Source organism: Streptopelia decaocto (genome assembly GCF_964273445.1).
Source record: "Streptopelia decaocto genome assembly, chromosome: 5".
Taxonomy (NCBI): domain Eukaryota; kingdom Metazoa; phylum Chordata; class Aves; order Columbiformes; family Columbidae; genus Streptopelia; species Streptopelia decaocto.
In genome coordinates this window covers 58,910,836-58,928,005 of record NC_138659.1, presented here as the reverse complement: position 1 = coordinate 58,928,005, position 17,170 = coordinate 58,910,836, and the positions used below count along the sequence as shown (strand labels likewise).

The 17,170-nt window shown below is 55.0% G+C and overlaps 2 protein-coding genes across 2 annotated transcripts in view; both read right to left on the bottom strand.

Moving 5' to 3' along the window:
• The window catches only part of CNNM2 (cyclin and CBS domain divalent metal cation transport mediator 2), a gene marked incomplete at its 5' end in the record, with an annotated part of 127,688 nt that extends 120,752 nt beyond the window's left edge, over positions 1–6,936 (bottom strand). Inside the window, one exon of the mRNA XM_082052820.1 lies at positions 5,379–6,936. Within this exon, the coding sequence (XP_081908946.1) occupies positions 5,379–6,936 (1,558 nt within the window). The remainder of the gene's footprint in view (positions 1–5,378) is intronic.
• A 4,540-nt stretch (positions 6,937–11,476) lies between these two features.
• Positions 11,477–15,551, bottom strand: AS3MT (arsenite methyltransferase). The gene is made up of 10 exons (XM_082053584.1): positions 15,342–15,551; positions 14,716–14,843; positions 14,459–14,609; positions 14,250–14,386; positions 13,879–13,948; positions 13,573–13,654; positions 13,356–13,487; positions 13,092–13,234; positions 12,573–12,707; positions 11,477–11,695 (listed from the first exon to the last, which is right to left on the bottom strand). Exons 1-10 carry the CDS (start codon positions 15,381–15,383, stop codon positions 11,597–11,599), a joined length of 1,119 nt encoding a protein of 372 aa, XP_081909710.1. The 5' UTR covers positions 15,384–15,551; the 3' UTR covers positions 11,477–11,596.
• Between the last annotated feature and the right edge of the window lie 1,619 nt (positions 15,552–17,170).

Here is a 17,170-nt window from a genome sequence, read left to right as displayed (position 1 = left end):
TGAAGTTTACGTCTGTGCCTATTACAGATAACCTTTACAGACACAGAGAAAGCAGATAGGAACATGGTTCACCTGTGGTGGAATTCACTCCCATTGGTTTCAGTGCAGAAAAGCGTTTGCTAACTTAGCAAACAGTTGAGGGGAGGAAAAGGCAACTTCTTGTCTGTTGAATGACAAGAGTTGCTAGCAAAATGTTAAAAAGCAATCCAAGGATCATACCCAACATGAGTATCGGATTCAAGCCTCCACTGTTCAAGCCATTTAATTCACTTACTCCTCTCCCTGCCAGCCACCTGGACCACAAGTTTCTTTCCTCTCAGCAGCAGAACGGAGCCTTCAGCTGGGCTCCTCAACAAGGCCAGGGAGCATTGCTGCCCTCCAGCAGCGTCTCTTCTTCTCCTGGTCCTAAAAAAGCTTCACAGCAGGGAGCCCAGGAAGAACTGGAGCTGCTCTCGAAGGCATTCCCCTTGATGCCTCTCCCTCAGCACACCAGCAGGAGGGCTGTCTGCAGTGACACACATCTGCTCTCTCCAGAGGAACCAGCACACATCCCCCAGGAGCTCTGCAAGGCCAGCAAAGCTCCTGACAGCACAGTACCTGAGGGTGCTCTGCTGTCAGACAGCCAAGAAACAGTTTGTCATGAGGCAACCCCCACATCCACATGACATTTTCGTCCATGAAACAAATCTGCAGGCATATCAATGCTAAGTCTTCTGTATCTGGGTGGCAAATTCCCTCCCTTCCACTTAACACTCCCCTATTCTCACACAAAAAAGTCTCCATGCTGGACCTCCTCAACACCAGGATCAGAGGAAGTGCCTTTTGCTAGCCAAACAGCCTTGAAAACCAGAGTATTTTACAAGGAGTTTACATGCCTTTGATAATCCCAGAAGGGATTTATGTAGTTTCCTCCAGTTTCTCATAATGCTGCAGTCACAGGCTCACACATAGAAATGGCTCAGGAGACAGACAACCCGTTAGATAAACTAGAAAGTGAGCATTCAGATCCATTAAATAAAGGTTTTGCATGGAAAGTCCAGACGTATGATCCAGCAGAATCGGAACCCATAAAACCTGAAAGGAACCAGTAAAGAAGCCACCTACAAGCCTGGGTTAGGGCTGTTAAAAAAAAGATAAGTAACCTAGTAACAGAAGGAAAAAAAAAAACTCAGACCAACAACAGTAATGCAAAACTTTGGATCCCTGGGCTACCAGTTACCGTCCTACCTGCTTCCAAACTACGTGCTCAAAAGAGAAGTAAGTAGGTCTAGATATTCTCTGCTCCCTCAAAAGTAAGGGGTTTAGGTTTCAGGTTGGTGGGGCTTGGTTTTCTTTGGATTGGGAAGAGGAACTAGAAATCAAAGTTTTCCTCCAGGTCCTATGTTCACACTAAATATAGTCACCAAACATACACATTATTAAAATCAGATAACATAAGGCCAACAGAGCATGAAGATAACATCCTCAAGTTAAATCTGACAAGGCTTTTAGGAAACAAGAATATTTAAGGTCCAAGTTGGCAATGATTTTAATTAGGAATCTATGCGTTTTCTCAAGGCTGCCATGTGTTTCAGAAAACAAGAACTCAGAACCGCCACACACAGTTCCTGTGACTTCTTTGTAACAGGCTGTTCACTCTGATCCCACAGAATAGTGGAGACAGATAGAAATAAGATCAAAACATAGCACTTGAAGTTCCCAGATACGAGGACTCTGACTGAGAAACTGCTGCCCTCCGAAGCCGCCCAGGCCACCAGGAAAGCAGCCATACAATGGCTCTTAGAAAGTGGGCCAATCTTAAAATATTAGTATTACAACATGAGGCTTTTCAAGCTGAATTCTTGTAGCTCTGGCAGGCACAGAGCTAGAAATAGAACACTTTGGATTTAGGATCACACATGCAGAGATCTGCCTGTGAAAAACACCAAGAGAAAGCGACAGAGAACGTTTGAGCTGAGACCGAGGAAAAATGACAAAAAGGGGGAAAAAAAAAAAAAAAAAGGCAAGCCCACACACTTGTCAACAATAAAAAGGAGACCAGTGGAGACAGTTCACTAGCTTCTTTCCAAAATTGACTTTGTCACCCATTCGCTCCCTGCTGCAGCTTAGGAGCCAGGACACAGACCACCCCTAGAACAGGTGACACTTTGCTCCCCACTTCAAATGAGGTATCCCTCTGAGCTGAGAAACCAGGCAGGTCATTTCTTAGGCCAGTATGGAGAATACCTTATACTTCCTTGCATCAAATTTGAATGATTGGATTCCAGTAAGTTAAACACATAGTATGTTCAACTTGCAGGCAAATGGGTGCTGGAAGAGGTTTAAGGTCTGTCAATGGGAACAGACAATAGACAATTGCCCCTTTCAAAAGCTATGTATTTATTTGCAAGTAAACGGTGCTTTTTAGAAGAGAAGCTTTTCTGCAGACTGCTTCAGAAATCATGTTTGTATTTTAAGAGATTAGAGCAACAAGGGAGTGGGAATAGTGCTGCAGCTCTCTTAAAATTAAGTTTCGTGCCTGGCAGCATAGAAGTGAAACAGATACTTACTCTGCAATTATGGGCAACAAACATAAATAATAGGCCCACCACCAAATCCTCCAGCTGTTCAGTCCAAGCAGCAGAACAACTACAGAACTACCTGGTTCATCTGCCACAACAGCATAAGGACATATCCTGCCATGCTTTGCTTTTAATCTCCTCCTTGTAAACCTCCATTCAGTGTTAAAAATATTTTGTTCCTGCTCAAAAAGTGAGCATCAAAAACCCATCTACCCAGCAGATTATCAAACTTCTTTAAAAAACACAGACCTCTCTCCTTAAGCCAATTAAAGTTTTCAACTGACAGCATGATCACACCAGCCGCCCGGTAGCAGGGACCTGGGTGGAAAAACATACGTACTTGCAAGTTTTGAAGCAAGCCCACTGCAACAGAAGGTCAATGTGGTGGGAAGGGAATGATTAAAAACTCTAAGCTTATTTATTTTCCACACTCTACCAGAGAGGAACGTGCAATTTGATTCTCACCCTTAATTTGTACATTCTCACGGGAATTTGGCAAGGTTGCTCTGAAGAAGAAGGTTTGAAGAACTCTTGCAAAAGCCACTGTGCTATGCCAGATCAAGCAAGCTATCAGTTATTTACATTCATTTCAAAGGACACAAAGGAAGCCATTTATTTCCACCATATCTGCACTTTTTAAAGAGAAACCAGTTAGGACAGAGCTGGTCCTAATACCAGGGCTTGTCAATACAGACCAACCAGCATAGCTATTTGGGAGTAAACACTTAAGTATGATCAAACTACCCTGAATTAATCCACAACTACAGAGACTATTCCAGGACACAGCAATCTCAGAAAAGAACAAGCACGTTAGAAGTCATCCTAAACTTGTGCTACTGGGACGTTTCCTAGTGCAGAGAAGGGAAGTCCTCTGCTACCAGGGAAAGCCATCTCTGATCCACCCCTTCCATGCGACACAGGAGATTTTTAAGAAGCCTATTTTAAGCACAAGCTTTAGAAACTGCAAGGAGGCATATTTGGCTTACCCACACCTGCAGGTTTAAAATGCACACCTAATTCTCCCAGCTATTAAATAAAAGGACCCCTACGTTAACAACACACAGGAGTATGTTTCATCTCCTTCAGACAGAGGAAACAAAGCATCTGATACAACATCAATTTATTCAAACACATTGCTACAAACAGAACTTAAAACCACCCCAAGTCTGTTTACATGTTAATAACCCTGACATGCTATCTGGAGTCCGAATAACAGGGGGAGAAAATAATTCTATACCTGTACATGAGTGAAATCCACCTTAACCAGCCAACAGTTAAGTCACATAACTGAGTTTCCCAGATACGAGCAGCAGATCCTGCAGCGCAGAAACCACAGCCAAGGGAGACTCTCCCTCATCACTCCTCCAACAGCTTCAAACCCTGGTAAGGTTTACCCATCACTAGCCAGAGGCAGAAAGAGACAAAACCACTGCTGCTCTGGTCAGTAAAAAGCACAAGTATATCTGCCTTCTATCAGTGAAGATGAAATAAAGATGAGGGTAACCCTCCAAAACCCAAAAATTGAGTTAAGCAGGAAGAAACAGATCCCACACCATGCCGTCAAAGCTCAGGGTGTGGACAAAAGAGCACCTGAAATTTAAGTGGTAATTTACATTTGTAACATAGAAAGATCATTCACCAATTTGCAAAGTTCTTTTCAAGGTACCTTTTCGCAGCTGATAAAGGTAAACGCAGCTATTCCCCGTTAACTGAACTGTGGGGTCAGTGCAGCTGTAAAGATCTCCTCTTTCAGCCAGATCACCTCCCAGGGACTGAGCTGCTACGCGGTACTTTGGTCAGATCTCCCCAGGTATGACCAGCTCCCATTGGCTTCAGTTCTGCAGCACAAGAGTTTGTTCATCCAATCTGTTTGAAATTCTCTTAACTATTTATTTGAAAGCACCTTCCTGCACAGGCCACAGCTTTATTTTTTTGGCTTGCAGAGAGGAAAAGATTTTAAAAGGAAAGCAAAATATTTTTTTTTCTCCTTTTTCACAAGCAAAAGCTTCTAGCAGGAATTAAGATGCATTTGTCAGGTCAACACCTCCTACAATTAAGAATAACCCAGAAAGCCTCAGTCCTGTTCTGATGCAACTAATACACACATTACGCCGGAGAGGTAGAAAGGCTCATGTCTCTGCTGAGCCTGTGGTCCTGGGGACGGAGAGAAGCCAATGGAAAACTGAAGCGCAGCACCAACAGGTGCTTTCAAATATATTTTAAGACCCTGAAACTATTTATGAGTTAGAAGATCAAAGTGTCAATCAAAATAACTGGAACACGAGCACAGAGCTGAGGTCAGCTGGCTGAGCCTATGAATGGAGCTAAAACGCCTTGTTTATCTCAGCACGTGTGCACGGACTAAGCCTGAAAGATACGGGCGACCTACCCGAGCAGCCCACCCGTTCCTCTCTGTCAAACCAGCTGAAAAAGCACAGAGAAGACACGGCCAAGTAACGGGCGCGGATTCCCGTCAGCGGTTCTCACTATAATGGACAGATGAGTGGAAAAAGCAAGAAGGAAAACAACCTTGCTTGGCACCGTGCCCACACACACAACCCAGTGCAGTGGGGAGAAGAGGCCAGGGGCACATACCAGCCGCATAGCAGCTTTCTGGCCCAGGGAATGGGCAGATCTGGCAGATGCCTGAACACAGGCCACTCTGTCCCAAATGTACCTTCCCAAACCCCTTTGCAAGCAGGAACCCAAGACCTCCCTGCAGAGCAACCTTGCCTTCCCAGCCAGCTCGGCACAGGAAGGCAGATGCTCACCACCACCGAGCAGCACCCCTGCACCCCACCACAGGCACGAGCCCACCTTTCTTGAACTCCTCCAGCATGGCATCGAGCTTAGTGTCGTTGAAGACAAAGTGCAGCGGATGGTTGTAGAAGCGGGTGATGGTCTTGAGCGGAGTGCAGTCATCAGGGTCGACAAAAGCCAGGTCCTTAACGAAGAGCAGGTCCACAATGTTGGAGCGGTCACCCTCGAAAACGGGAATGCGGGTATAACCGCTCTCCATGATCTCAGACATAGTGTTAAAGTCAAGCACAGCCTCAGCAGCGATCATGAAGCAGTCTCGGAGGGGAGTCATCACGTCCTCCACAGTCTTGGTGCGCAGCTCCAGGGCTCCTTGGATAATGTTGAGCTCCTCCTTAACTAGATCATTATAAGGGTCGGTGACCCGCAGCATCTCCAACAACTTCTCACGGTTATAGACCGTGCCGATCTCCTGACCCAGGACACAGTCCAGCAACTTGCTGACGGGATAGGAGGCCGGGAAGGTCATCATCATGAAAAACTTAGTGAGGAAGATGGTGTTGGCGCCCACGGCCAGGCCGTGCCGAGAGCAAATGGCCTGCGGCACGATCTCGCCGAAGATGACGATACCGATGGTGGAGACCACCACGGCCACCAGCCCAGAGCCGGCAATGTCGTCCAGCAGGATGGTAAGAGTAGTGTTGACCAGGACGTTGCCCAACAGGAGGGAGCAGAGCAGGTAGTTGCCCTGGCGCCGCACAGGCTCGATGCGCTTGGCATAGTTCTTCTCTTTGTCCGTGCCACAGTTCTGCACGATGCGCAGCTCCATGGGGTCCAGGGCCATGAGGCCCAGGTTGAGGCCGCTGAACATGCCCGAGAGGCAGAGGAGGAGCGAGATGAAGATGACCTGCAGCCAGAAGGGCAGCAGGAACTTCTTCTCCTCGCCCACGATCATCTTGGTGTCCTCGCCATCATGGTAGATCCAGGTGGTCTCACCCCAGGGCGGGGGCCCGGCCGGCCCCTCGGCACCCTCGAGCCCCCCGGCAGCCCCGGGCCCCAGGGCGGCGGCGGCGGGGGCCGAGACGGAGGTGCACAGGTAGTAGGACTTGCTCTTCTCCGTCTTGCGCAGGGGCTTGATCTCGATCTCGATGATGCCCGAGGTGCGGCGGTTGAGCACGATGTGCGGCAGGATGATGATGTCCGAGGTGCGGATGCCGCAGCGCTGCGGGGCGCCGCCGCCCGCCACCCCGCCGCCGCCCCCGCCGCGCCCCGCCGCTGCCCGCCCGCCCCGCCGCCGCTCGTGCTCCGTGAAGGCGATGCGCGACCAGGTCTCGTTGTTGATGTTCTGCCCGTAGACCCGCAGCTTCACCCGCGTCCGCTCGCTCACCCGCAGCGCGCCCCCCTCCATGAAGGAGACGTCGTCCGTGTCCTCCAGCCGCAGGCCGATGATCACCGTCTCCTCCGCCGCCGCCGAGGGAGGGACGACGGCGGCGGCGGGCGGCGCGGCAGCGGTGGCGGCCGGGGGCCGCCGGCCCAGGCAGCCGCCGAGCAGCAGCAGCAGCAGCACCCGCGCCCCCCGGCCGCCCCCCGCCATGTTCCCACCGGGCAGCGCGGCCATCTTTAGTCAGGGCTCGGCGCCGCCGCAGCCCCGCATCGCCGCGAGGCGCCTGCGGCGTGCCCCGGCTCCCCCGGCGGCGCTGGCGGCGGGCACGGCGCGGCGGCGGGCGAGGCGGCGGGCACAGCTGCCCGCGGGACCCGACAGGGGGCGAATGCCGGCCCGGGCCGAGCGCCGCCTCAAGCCGCTGCCCGCTCCGCCCCTCCCCGCCCGCCTCGGGGGCGGGCCCGTAGCCCCGCGCCGCCAATCAGCGCCCGCCCCTCCGCCCGTGGCGGCCCGGCCCCGCCCCGCCGCCTGCCACCGCCTCCCCAGCCCGGGGGGCGCGTGACTCTGGTGTGTACGCCAGGCGGGCGGGGGCGGGGCCGGCACGCGGCCACGTCCAATGGCGGCGGGACTCAGGGCTAGCGGGGCGGAGCCTCGGAGGGGCGCGACCAATGGGGGCGCGGTGCGGCCGGCGGGCCGGGGCCGGCGTGTGCGGCGCTCGGCGGGGCGGCTTGCGAGTCCCCGGGCGACGGGGCGGTCGGGACGGCCGGGACAGACGGGACAGCTCTTCCCGCCGCCCCGGTCCGGCCCTCTACATCTGCTACTGCTCATGAGCTCGCCGTGCCGGGCGGCTCGCCCCCCGCAGCGGCCCCGGTGCGCTGCCCCGCCTTCCCCCGCCGCACCGGTCGGTGGTCGCGGAGCGCCTCCTGGTGGCGTCGCGCGGTGGAGCCCGGCCCGGCCCGGCGGGGCGCATCCCCTTGCCCTCCCGCCGGTGCCCTTCCGCCGGCAGCGGCCCGGAGGGCTGCTCGGGGCGGGCTGCCCCGTGCTCGGGGCCGCGTCCTCGGCACCAGGTCTGCTGGCGGCCGGGGCGGAGGCGCTCCCTGCTCTGCCCCGAGCTGCCGTCGGTGCGGCACAGTGCAGCCATTAAAGATTCAACCGTCGCACTGCAGCCGCCGGGCACCCGCCACCCCGACGGGCATCCTGCCCTGGCATTTGCTCGGCTTTGTCGTTGCTGCGAGCGAAATTGAACATTAAATATCAAACACGGACGAGCTGCGCCCCTCTCTCTCATCTCCACCTTTTGCTCAGCTGCTCTGAGCACCTCCAGCCTCACCAAATTAGACAAACCCCATGCCGAGACTTGGCTTGCACAGAGCTGGAGGCTTTGGAGCTCCTACTGGGGATGTTCAAAACCTCCTCAGGCTCTTTGCTCTGCTCCACTCAGTTGGACCTTAGCGCGTGGATGCATGAAGGGCTGATAGGCCACAATTTGGGAAAAGACCTGAAATTTAAGTGTGTGTTTGTGGCCTGCTACCCCAAGAGCCGGGTATTTCCGAGATCGCAGCTGCTGTGCCACAATCCCAGCTGGGGTGGTAACTGCCCCACAGTGCAACCATCGTTGCTCCACTTTTCATCAGTCAGAACAACATACAGCACAGGGCACACTTTAGCATCCCAGAAGGCCAGAGATGAAGAGCTGTGGGAGCATCCAGTTTGGCTCATGGTGGCCGAGACAGCATTTTGTGTTCAAGGTGACCCTTTAGAGGAGGTAAACCAGCCTCCCCTCCATTTCAGTTATCGGAAAACAGAAGAGTAGAGGATTGAGCAGGACAACTCAATATGGCAGGGAGCAGAGCAGAGCATAGTGCTCCAGGGGCTGCATCACAAATCCTTCCTGTCCCAAACGTCATGCAGCTCATCTTGGGGCAGTTCTGCAGGTCAGCTCCCCCACGGAGCTGAGCCACAGCAACTGCTTGCTAACCACGATGACTCAAAACTTGGGGATCACCTCCCATTCACCCCAGGATGAATCAGAGCAGCAGGTCTTATGGCTTGCTCTGCCCTCACCACATCTTCTCTGCCTGCAGAGGCAGGACACCAGTACTGCACAGCTTCACACCAGGCTTTGACACCTCTCTATGATCCCCAAAACACCCAGACCAGGGTGTTGGACAGATTGTTTTGGGGTTCTTCACACAAGACAGGGCTGCAGGAGTTCCTCTTGTCATGGCTTAGGGGCTGAGAAGCCCCAGGCTGTGCACACAGCAAAGCCAGGCAGACCAGACACCCCTACATTCATATCCTTGACAGGACCCCTACTCTAATGCTTGAAAATCAAAGTCAAGGGTAAGGAAAAGTCCTCTCAGTTGCTTCCTCCCCAAAATGCTGAGAATTCAGAAAAAAATAGTGCTATGCAAATGCAGTGGCATTTAGCTGTGGCCTTTTTCTGTATGCATGCGGGAGGGGGGACCTCGCTGTGGCACCTCTCTCCCCAGGAGAGCTGAAAAGCTGCAGCAGGGACTCATGCCTTTTTAATGAAGGGGTTTGCAGGTAGGGCCCCCCGCCCCATCTGCTCTTCCGTTCACACTGGGAAGGCTCTCTTTGATACAAGGAGCTAATTGCCACAGACTTCCCAGGATGGGCTGTTTGGGGGCTTTGAGAATGACTTTGTCAGTAATCACAGAAGAGGGCTATGTGGGGGAAAATAAACAGCATCTTGCTTCCTTCAGTGAGGTTCTTCTATACCTTTCAGAGCTCCTCCCACCTGCCAAGTCACAGCCATGCCTGAGGCTGGTCTGCCAGGGACCTTCACCTGAAGCCAGCAAACACATGCCCTCTGACTCCAGGTAACACCAAGGATAGCTTTCTTAATCATGGTATAACTCTAAACCAAATAGCTTACCAATATTTTTATACTCAATAGGCCAAACTCATAGTCTCGTCCAAAGCCAAAAGGACAGGCTGGCAAGGTGACTTTCCCAGGAAAACACATTTATGGTCACTGTTTTTAAGTTTAATCTCTATATTGTGAATGATTTCCCTCCCTATTTTTCTGATGGCAGAGGGCAGGTTAAGCAGCCTGGGCACTTAAGAAATCCTTCAAAATCTTGGAATTATTTTTACAATCCTCTTTTTTTTTTTTTTGTAGTGGTCCAAATTTTGTCAGGAATTAACACTGGAGGCCCAGTTGAGTGCTTTGTCCTGATACAGCTCTGTTGGGAGCCACGTTTACCAGAGATTTGAAAGCTTCATCTACAAGTAGAAACCATATTGTATCTCTCTTGAGACAGATGGCAAACTGCCTTTTCTAGCCATTTCACCCAAGACAAGGTATTCTGCAGCTTTGTTTCCAACAGAGAACATGAAGAGCTATTGAACCTCTCAGCCTTTCATACCTGTTTCTGGATTCCCTGTCTCTGTCTGTCAGTCGGGCATTACCTGACTGCTCACAATTCTTGTTCTGGAAATGCCTCCTTACCACCTGGAGCCTCCTCAGCCACTGCTACTGCTACTCCAGAGAATCCTTGGCATTTGTCCACATTTCTTTTCAAACCCAGATATTGTAATTTTTGCTCTTTTTCTTCCCCCATGCCACAGCAAGATGCTGTTTAAGTAGCAGAGATGCAAAATTTGGTTCCTTCTGGAGAATCAGTGTGTGAGGAGAGGTGGAAGGAGTCCCTCATCTCTAAGCTCAGCTGCTCCCCCAAGGGCTCGGGTGCTGCTGCTGTTCAGCAGCTTCCAGCCTTCCCCAAACAGCCTCTGCGGCCCGGGTGTGTGGGATTCGCAGAGGGCAGCAGGAGCACAGCCCATCACCTCCCACCACAGCCTCAAAGCCCTTGCTCCTCACTCCTCGCCTGCTGTGGGATGCAGCCAGACAGGTTTCTACTTTTCCAAAATCGCTGCATTTCCCTGCAATAGTCTGCAGGTGCGACGCTTGCCGGGGACTCGGGGCTTTCCCGCTAGATGGAGTGCGGGCAAAAACAGAAACCTCAGCAGCGTTGCCCGGGGAAAGGGACAGAAACTCCGGTCTCCTGGAACGGGCTGTGGGGCTGCAAGTGGGGACCTGCAGGCGGGGCATTCCCTGTCCTAAATACAAATAACAGTGACATCCCTCTGCAACCCATGTGCCATCTTGAGTTCTTCACGGAAAAGCTGTCCTGGCCAAGCCCCCAGGAGGTGACCAGTCCTTCTTGCTCGCGGCCCTGGAGAGATGCTCGTTTGCAGCTGCCTTGATGAGCTGCTCAGCCCGCCACTGGGAGCTTGCACGGACCTTGCCTGGCAGATGCTCACGGCTCCCTGCATGGGGAGGGTTAGCATGGGGAGATCAAAAGAAGGAAAAAAGCAACCGGGCTGCTTCTTGCTGTGCTTTCTGCTTCTCAGAAGCATTTGCACCTCAGCTGCAGGATCCCAAAGACCTCAGATAGGAGCTGAGCTCTTGCAGAGGGGTGCAGGCTGTAGGGTCAGGCTCTGTGTGATGCCAGGGCCTCCTTTAGCACCCTGCTCTGCCAAGACACGGTCTGCAAACATCTCCGCTCTGCTCCGTGGGCTCAACACCAGTACAGAGCTGCTGCCAAACCCACACCAGCCCTGCTGTCCGACACAATGGGACACACAACCCGTTTCCCACAGAGACCATCCCCATCTGCATGTCCAAGCCATGTGGCTGCTGCCAACCCCATAGTGAGGGGACCCACAGGACAGCTGCCCATCCTCACTACAATGGTGCACAACCTGCTCCACCATCACCAGCACAAAAGCACAGCACCACGCAGGCCCTGGCTGTGAGCACACGGCCTTCGAGCTCAGCCATTTATTTGCTCTCCAGTGGATGCCACACGCTGCTGGGGCTGCATCCTCCTGCCCTGCTGGCACGAGCTGGTGTGGGGGCATCACCTGCCACTCAGCAGCACCCTGGGGGACCACAGGTGCCACCAGGACAGGAGGCAGGACCTGGGGCCGCCAGCCGCTCCAGCAGCTGGAAGGGATTGCAAATCTTCTCCTGGAGGGCAGAAAACAACATGAGGTAGGATCAGACTGGAGGGAAGCATGAGACACCTCAGGAAAGCTGCCAGCAGGGCAGTCCAAGTAGATCCCCCATAGCTAATGTGAGGGCAGCCCCGCATGTCACTCCAGTTCTTTTCTCTGCTGCAAGGAGGACACCAAAAGCTTGTCTAGGACTTTGGCTCTGCTTTTATCTGAGAAATGCCTCCTGCTTGGACAGGGACCCAAGAACATCTCCCCTCCCCAAGTACAAGGTTGTGTTTCAGGGACACGCAGCTGCATGGCGTTATCTCCCTCATGTACCGATGGTGCCCACTTCCTAACCTCTCCTGGCCCATCTGCAGGCTGGAAGGACCACCAAGGGGAGGAGAAGAGAGGCTTCCAGCAGATAGCAGTGCTTTGGGCTGTGGGGTCAGGGCTGACAGCCAGGGCCAAGCTCATATCAGCAGCTAGGAGGTGTTGGGAGAGCAATGGAGAGGAAGGAGCTGCAGGGACAGGCCATCATGCCCCTGCAGCAGGCTCTCCCCAGTCATCTCCTGAAGGAACAATGTCTCCCCTTGGGAGACTTCAAGCAGGTCCAGCTGTCAGCCTCAACACCCCCCATGGACAGGCTGGGGGTCACGAGGGGCTCTCACAGCTGGTGGTTAGAGCAGACCCCCCACTTTGGAGGGCTCCAGCCTGCACTGGGGTGCAGTTGCCCTAACTCAGGCACCAGACACCACCCTCAGTGCCCTGTGGGCTTCTGCCTGTTCCAGAAGGACTCGGGTCTCTTGGTATCATGTCACAATTCTTCTGATACCCCAGGGCACCTTTGATGCCACGGGACACCCACACCTCCATCCCTGAACCCATCAATGGAGCTGCCTGATACCAACCTTCATGCCCTTGCGACAGCAGCCCTGGGGTGCAGCAGTATTGGCCCCGCTGGCTCGGATCAGGAACTCCTCTGCAAACCTGGAGCTCCGCAAGATCGCAGCCATCTCAGCATCCACGTCCACCACCTCTCCTTCCTGGGGACAAGGGGACCGTCACAGGTCTGGGGTCCAGGATACATGGCCCAGGGGACCCCAGCCACATAGCCAGACAATGAGAAAGGGTGAAAGCAGGGGCACAGCCTGGCCCTGCAGTGATGAAGCAGCTGGCTCCAGACCCCCATGAGAAGGCACCCGCTACTACCTTCACCCCAATGTGGTGCACTGGTCTGGCTCCCTTCCCCAACCCTGTTTGCACCTCTCCTGGTTTACAAAGCCCCTCTGCTCCCACCCACCATCCCCTCTAGCAAAGTTTACCCCCAAAATCTTAGAGGACGCTGCTTCATCAGCTTTACCCCATCCCCATCCCTACAGACCAGGACTGCTTGGCATCCTGGGGAGCCCCAGAGTGCCTCCCCGCACCTTGAAGGTGAAGTTGGCATCGAACACCAGCTCTTGCTCATGTCCCACAATCCCGCCATTGTAGATGACCTGTCCTGGCCCAGCCCGGCTGCTTTCTGGCACCTTGAACAGGCGGAAAGTTGCAGAGACGAAGCGGCAGTTGCCTGCAAGGGAGAGGCTGATGGGTTGGACACTGAGGAGCCAGACTGGGAGACAGCAGACCTGGAATCCCAGCACAGCTCCCCATGGCCATCTGGAGCCAACGATCCCTGGTTGGACCCTCACCAATGATGGTCTCCAGCTCTTTGTTGCTGATGGTGATGGGGCTGGTGGTGACCAGGCACGGGGGGCTGAACCCCACTTCCTCAGCAATGTTGTACAGGTCTCTCCAGTACAGAGCTCCTGCCAGGCACTCCCCTGGCACAAGGCAAGGACACAGGTGATGGAGGCAAAGGTCCAGCCCCACCATCCCAGGCAACTCCCACCGCAGAGCCCTACGCACCCCACAGCACCCTGTGCTTCCGGACAGCTTCGCTCAGGTGCTGGCTGGCATAGACATCACTGAAGTACATCTCTCCCCCGGGCTGGAAGGCAGCAAAGAGTGAAGGGAGACCCCAAGAAGCAACTGGACAAAAGGGGCAGAGAGAACAAGGCATCCCTCAAAGCTACCCCTCTGCTGCAGGACCCTCCAGGAAGGTCCCCTCCCTTGGCCCCATACTGCATCCCCATCTGGCCAGGTCCCATTTGCTGCATCCCAGTGGCAGCCCAGCAGCAAGGCTCTCCACGCGGGCACTGGCCTTGGCATTACCTTCAGCACACGGTAGGCCTCCCGAAGCACAGCCCTCTTGTCAGGAGCAAGGTTGATCACACAGTTGGAGCTGGAGAGGAGGAGACTGAGGCTCATTTTCACCCTCTCACACATTCAGCACTACTGGCTGCTGCACATCAACTGGCTTCTGCACATTCAATTGTTTCATGCAGGATTTGGAGATGCCAATTTGACCATGAAGAGGGCAATTTCTATATTGCCAGCCTCTATCACAGACTCTGCCTTGGGATTTTCCCTTTCCTAACGTGCTCCTGAAGTGGGTGACCCTGTGGGATGCAGACCTCAGACCCCAGCCTGTGGCCTCAGGCAGCAGCAGGACCAGGAGTGGCAGTGCCCTGTGCGGTACCTACATGACAATATCGTAGCTCTCATCAGCCAGCCCAATATCACCCAGCTTCTCCATGTAGCCCTGGAGGAACTCCACGTTTGGCTTTTGGTAGCCAAACTTGTCCATGTGGTAGGCAATGTGCTTCTTTGCCACCTCAACCTGGGAGGAGGAAGGGAACAACGGTGGGGGGATGCTTAGGGGATGAGGGGAAGCCCCGGCCCCATAACATACCTGGCTCTCGGTCATATCTATCCCAGTGACATGGCCCTGCTCCCCAACCAGCTGGCTCAGCAGGTAGCAGTCTCTGCCGCTGCCGCTGCCCAGGTCCAGGATCCGGCATGACGCCAGGCACTCGGGGACCACCAGACCACAGCCATAGTACCTGGGGGGATGCCGAGCTGAGCTGGCCAGAGATGCCCCTAGGTGTGGCAGTCCAGGGGGCTGCAGCCCATGGGGAGGCAGCAGCGGAGAGGGACCGCAGGGTTTACCTGGCCACCACCTCCTCGTGGACACGCTCCAAAGCATCTCTCACCACCTTGAGAGGAGGCCTGGATGAGGTGACGCACGCATTGGTTTTCAGGTCCTCCGACTTCTGCAGCTCTTTGCCATAGTAATCCTGAGATGGAAGGACAGAACTCACCAAACTACAGCAAGCTGTGCCCTTGGAGCTCCCAGTGTGCCAAAATGTCTGCACCCAGCTTGTACACACCCCCAGTGTCCTCCAGCACTGGCACTCTTGTTTGCACCCAGCTAAAAGTTAGGCTGACGTCAAGCAGACCTTTGGCCCCATCTTCCCCGGCTCGCCTTGCTTGTATGCACAGACGTGTTTGATCACTAGGGGGGGTTGATTTAATTCCCATTTGCAGTAACTTCGCAGGCTGCAACCACCATTTCCCCAGCTGAGAGGGCCACAGGGAATGAGGGCAGGGAAATGTGCGGTTCCTCAGCACCCCCATCCCTGCGGGAAACGGGAGCAAAGCAGCCAGCTGCATCTGACGTTTTTATCTGGGTCCCGAAGTTTGTTCCCAAAGTGGGCTTGGTCCTGCGACAGCAGCAGGCACCCGGCACAGCCTGGGCTCGGTGCCCCCGCCCGCCGCCCCGTCCCGCCCCTCACCTGCACCTGCCGGTGGATCTGCTCTCCGCAGGGGGCGGCCATTGCAACGGGAACGTGGGGCTGGTGCCTGACACCACAGCGATGGGCACCGCCCCAGGCCCTCCCCAAAGCCCTGTGAACCCTCTTCACTTCCCCCGAACACAGGAGCACTTTTTGTGTCCCACCCCCACGCGGCTGTACGCAGGGAGATCCCCCCAAACTTGCAGCCTAGTGGGATGCTTCTGCTTCTGACAACATCCTCCCTCCCCAAAATCCCCAACCCCAGCTGTCCTAGAGAGATCAGCCCTCAGAAACTTCCCCGTACGACAACGAGCCCTCGGCCCCAGGGATCCCCCCAGTATTTCCCCCCAGCACCCCGCCGCCGCAGCGACCCCGGCTGCCTCACTGCCCGCAGCCGCCCCGCCTCGGCCGGACTCCGCCCAGCCTGGGCCACGCTCCGCCCCGGTACCCGGCACCGCCCCGGGCTTTGCCCTCCGCCCCGGCACCGGCTCCCGCCCGCCCGGAGCCCGGGCACACGGCCCCGCTCCGGGCCGCAGGGCCCCGGGCACGGCCGAGAGTCCCGTCCCCGCTCCCGCGGAGATCCCGCTGCTGTCGCCCGCAGCCTCTGCCTGCAGCGAAGGCTTCTGCCTGCACCCACGGGCTTTGCCCACACACACCCCCAAAATCCCACCCCACAGCCTCCCCCCAGCAGTGCTGCATCCCCATGGCACTGCCCTGTCCCTTCTCACCTCAAATATGCAGAGACCCGAGTTTAATGCCGCAGAGCTGCTCCAGCCCTTGCAAAGGACAGCACCTTTGAGGGGACAAGCCCCCCACAGCAGGGACACTGCATCTGCAAAGAAGCCCCCATGGTAGGGGATCCTAGGGGACACCCACTGTCACAAACAGGCTTGCACGTGCACAGGGACCACCCATGACAGCATCCACCACAGTCTCCACTGCAGTTTAGTGGTTTTCAGCACAACTTTTATTCTCAGTGAGTCACAGCTTACCCAGAAGCTCAGGCAAAACCCTCATTCCCCAAGTCCATCTGCAAAGCTGGGGATCAGGACCCTTGCACAGCCCCTGGGCTAACAGTGACACCTTCACGGGGACGCAGGAGCTGTGGTGAAGCCCAGTCTGGCAGAGGCACTGCAGGGGATGGTGAAATCCAGCCCAGGAGAAGTTTCTGCAGCCCAGGAGCCAAACCCCAGCAGCACTCCAACAAGAGCCTGGCAGGCTGATGCCTGCTTTCAGCCTGCCACCTTCTATCAGCTGATGAAAAGCACACTTGGGCAAACGAGTGCTCCCCGTGCACTCCAAGTGCCGCAGATAAGTGACTTACCAAAAACCAGACACGGTATTTATAGCCTGGGCCTGATGTTGCTCCCCAGAATGCGAACAGGAGCCCAGTCACCAGCCTGCTAACGCAGAGCAGCGCAGAACTGAGGACACCAGCTCCTGGTGGTCTCCTGCCTTCTTCTCAGACGGGCTTTTGGATACCCTCCCAACCAGATGCACACACCACAACCAAGGCTGCTACATCAACAGTGGGAGCAGCAGCCCAGGATGAGGAGTGCAGTTGAAGGCTGAACGCAGTGCAGATGGGCTGGCAAGGGTATGACGTTCCAAACTCTGGCAGAGTGGAAAATAAGATAACCTCTAAGCAGGATGCTGGCCAAACCATGTCCAGCTGGACCAGTGACAGAGGTGTGTGCCCAGATTCCCACATTCAGAAATTCTGGCCTGGGACCGGCACCTCAGTCCACACTGAAGCATCTCTCTCGCCCAGCCAGGCACTTAGAACTCCCACTGATTAACATGCCCTAAATAAATTGCACTCTGTGTCT

Excerpts from the sequence above, each read along its gene's own strand:
- AS3MT (XM_082053584.1), bottom strand. The coding sequence starts at position 15,383 with ATGGCCGCCCCCTGCGGAGAGCAGATCCACCGGCAGGTGCAG. Across the intron at positions 13,235-13,355 it reads AGAGCTGGAGACCATCATTG|GCAACTGCCGCTTCGTCTCT; the intron begins GTGAGGGTCCAA and ends TCTCCCTTGCAG. Across the intron at positions 12,708-13,091 it reads ATGCCAACTTCACCTTCAAG|GAAGGAGAGGTGGTGGACGT; the intron begins GTGCGGGGAGGC and ends CCTTGTCCCCAG.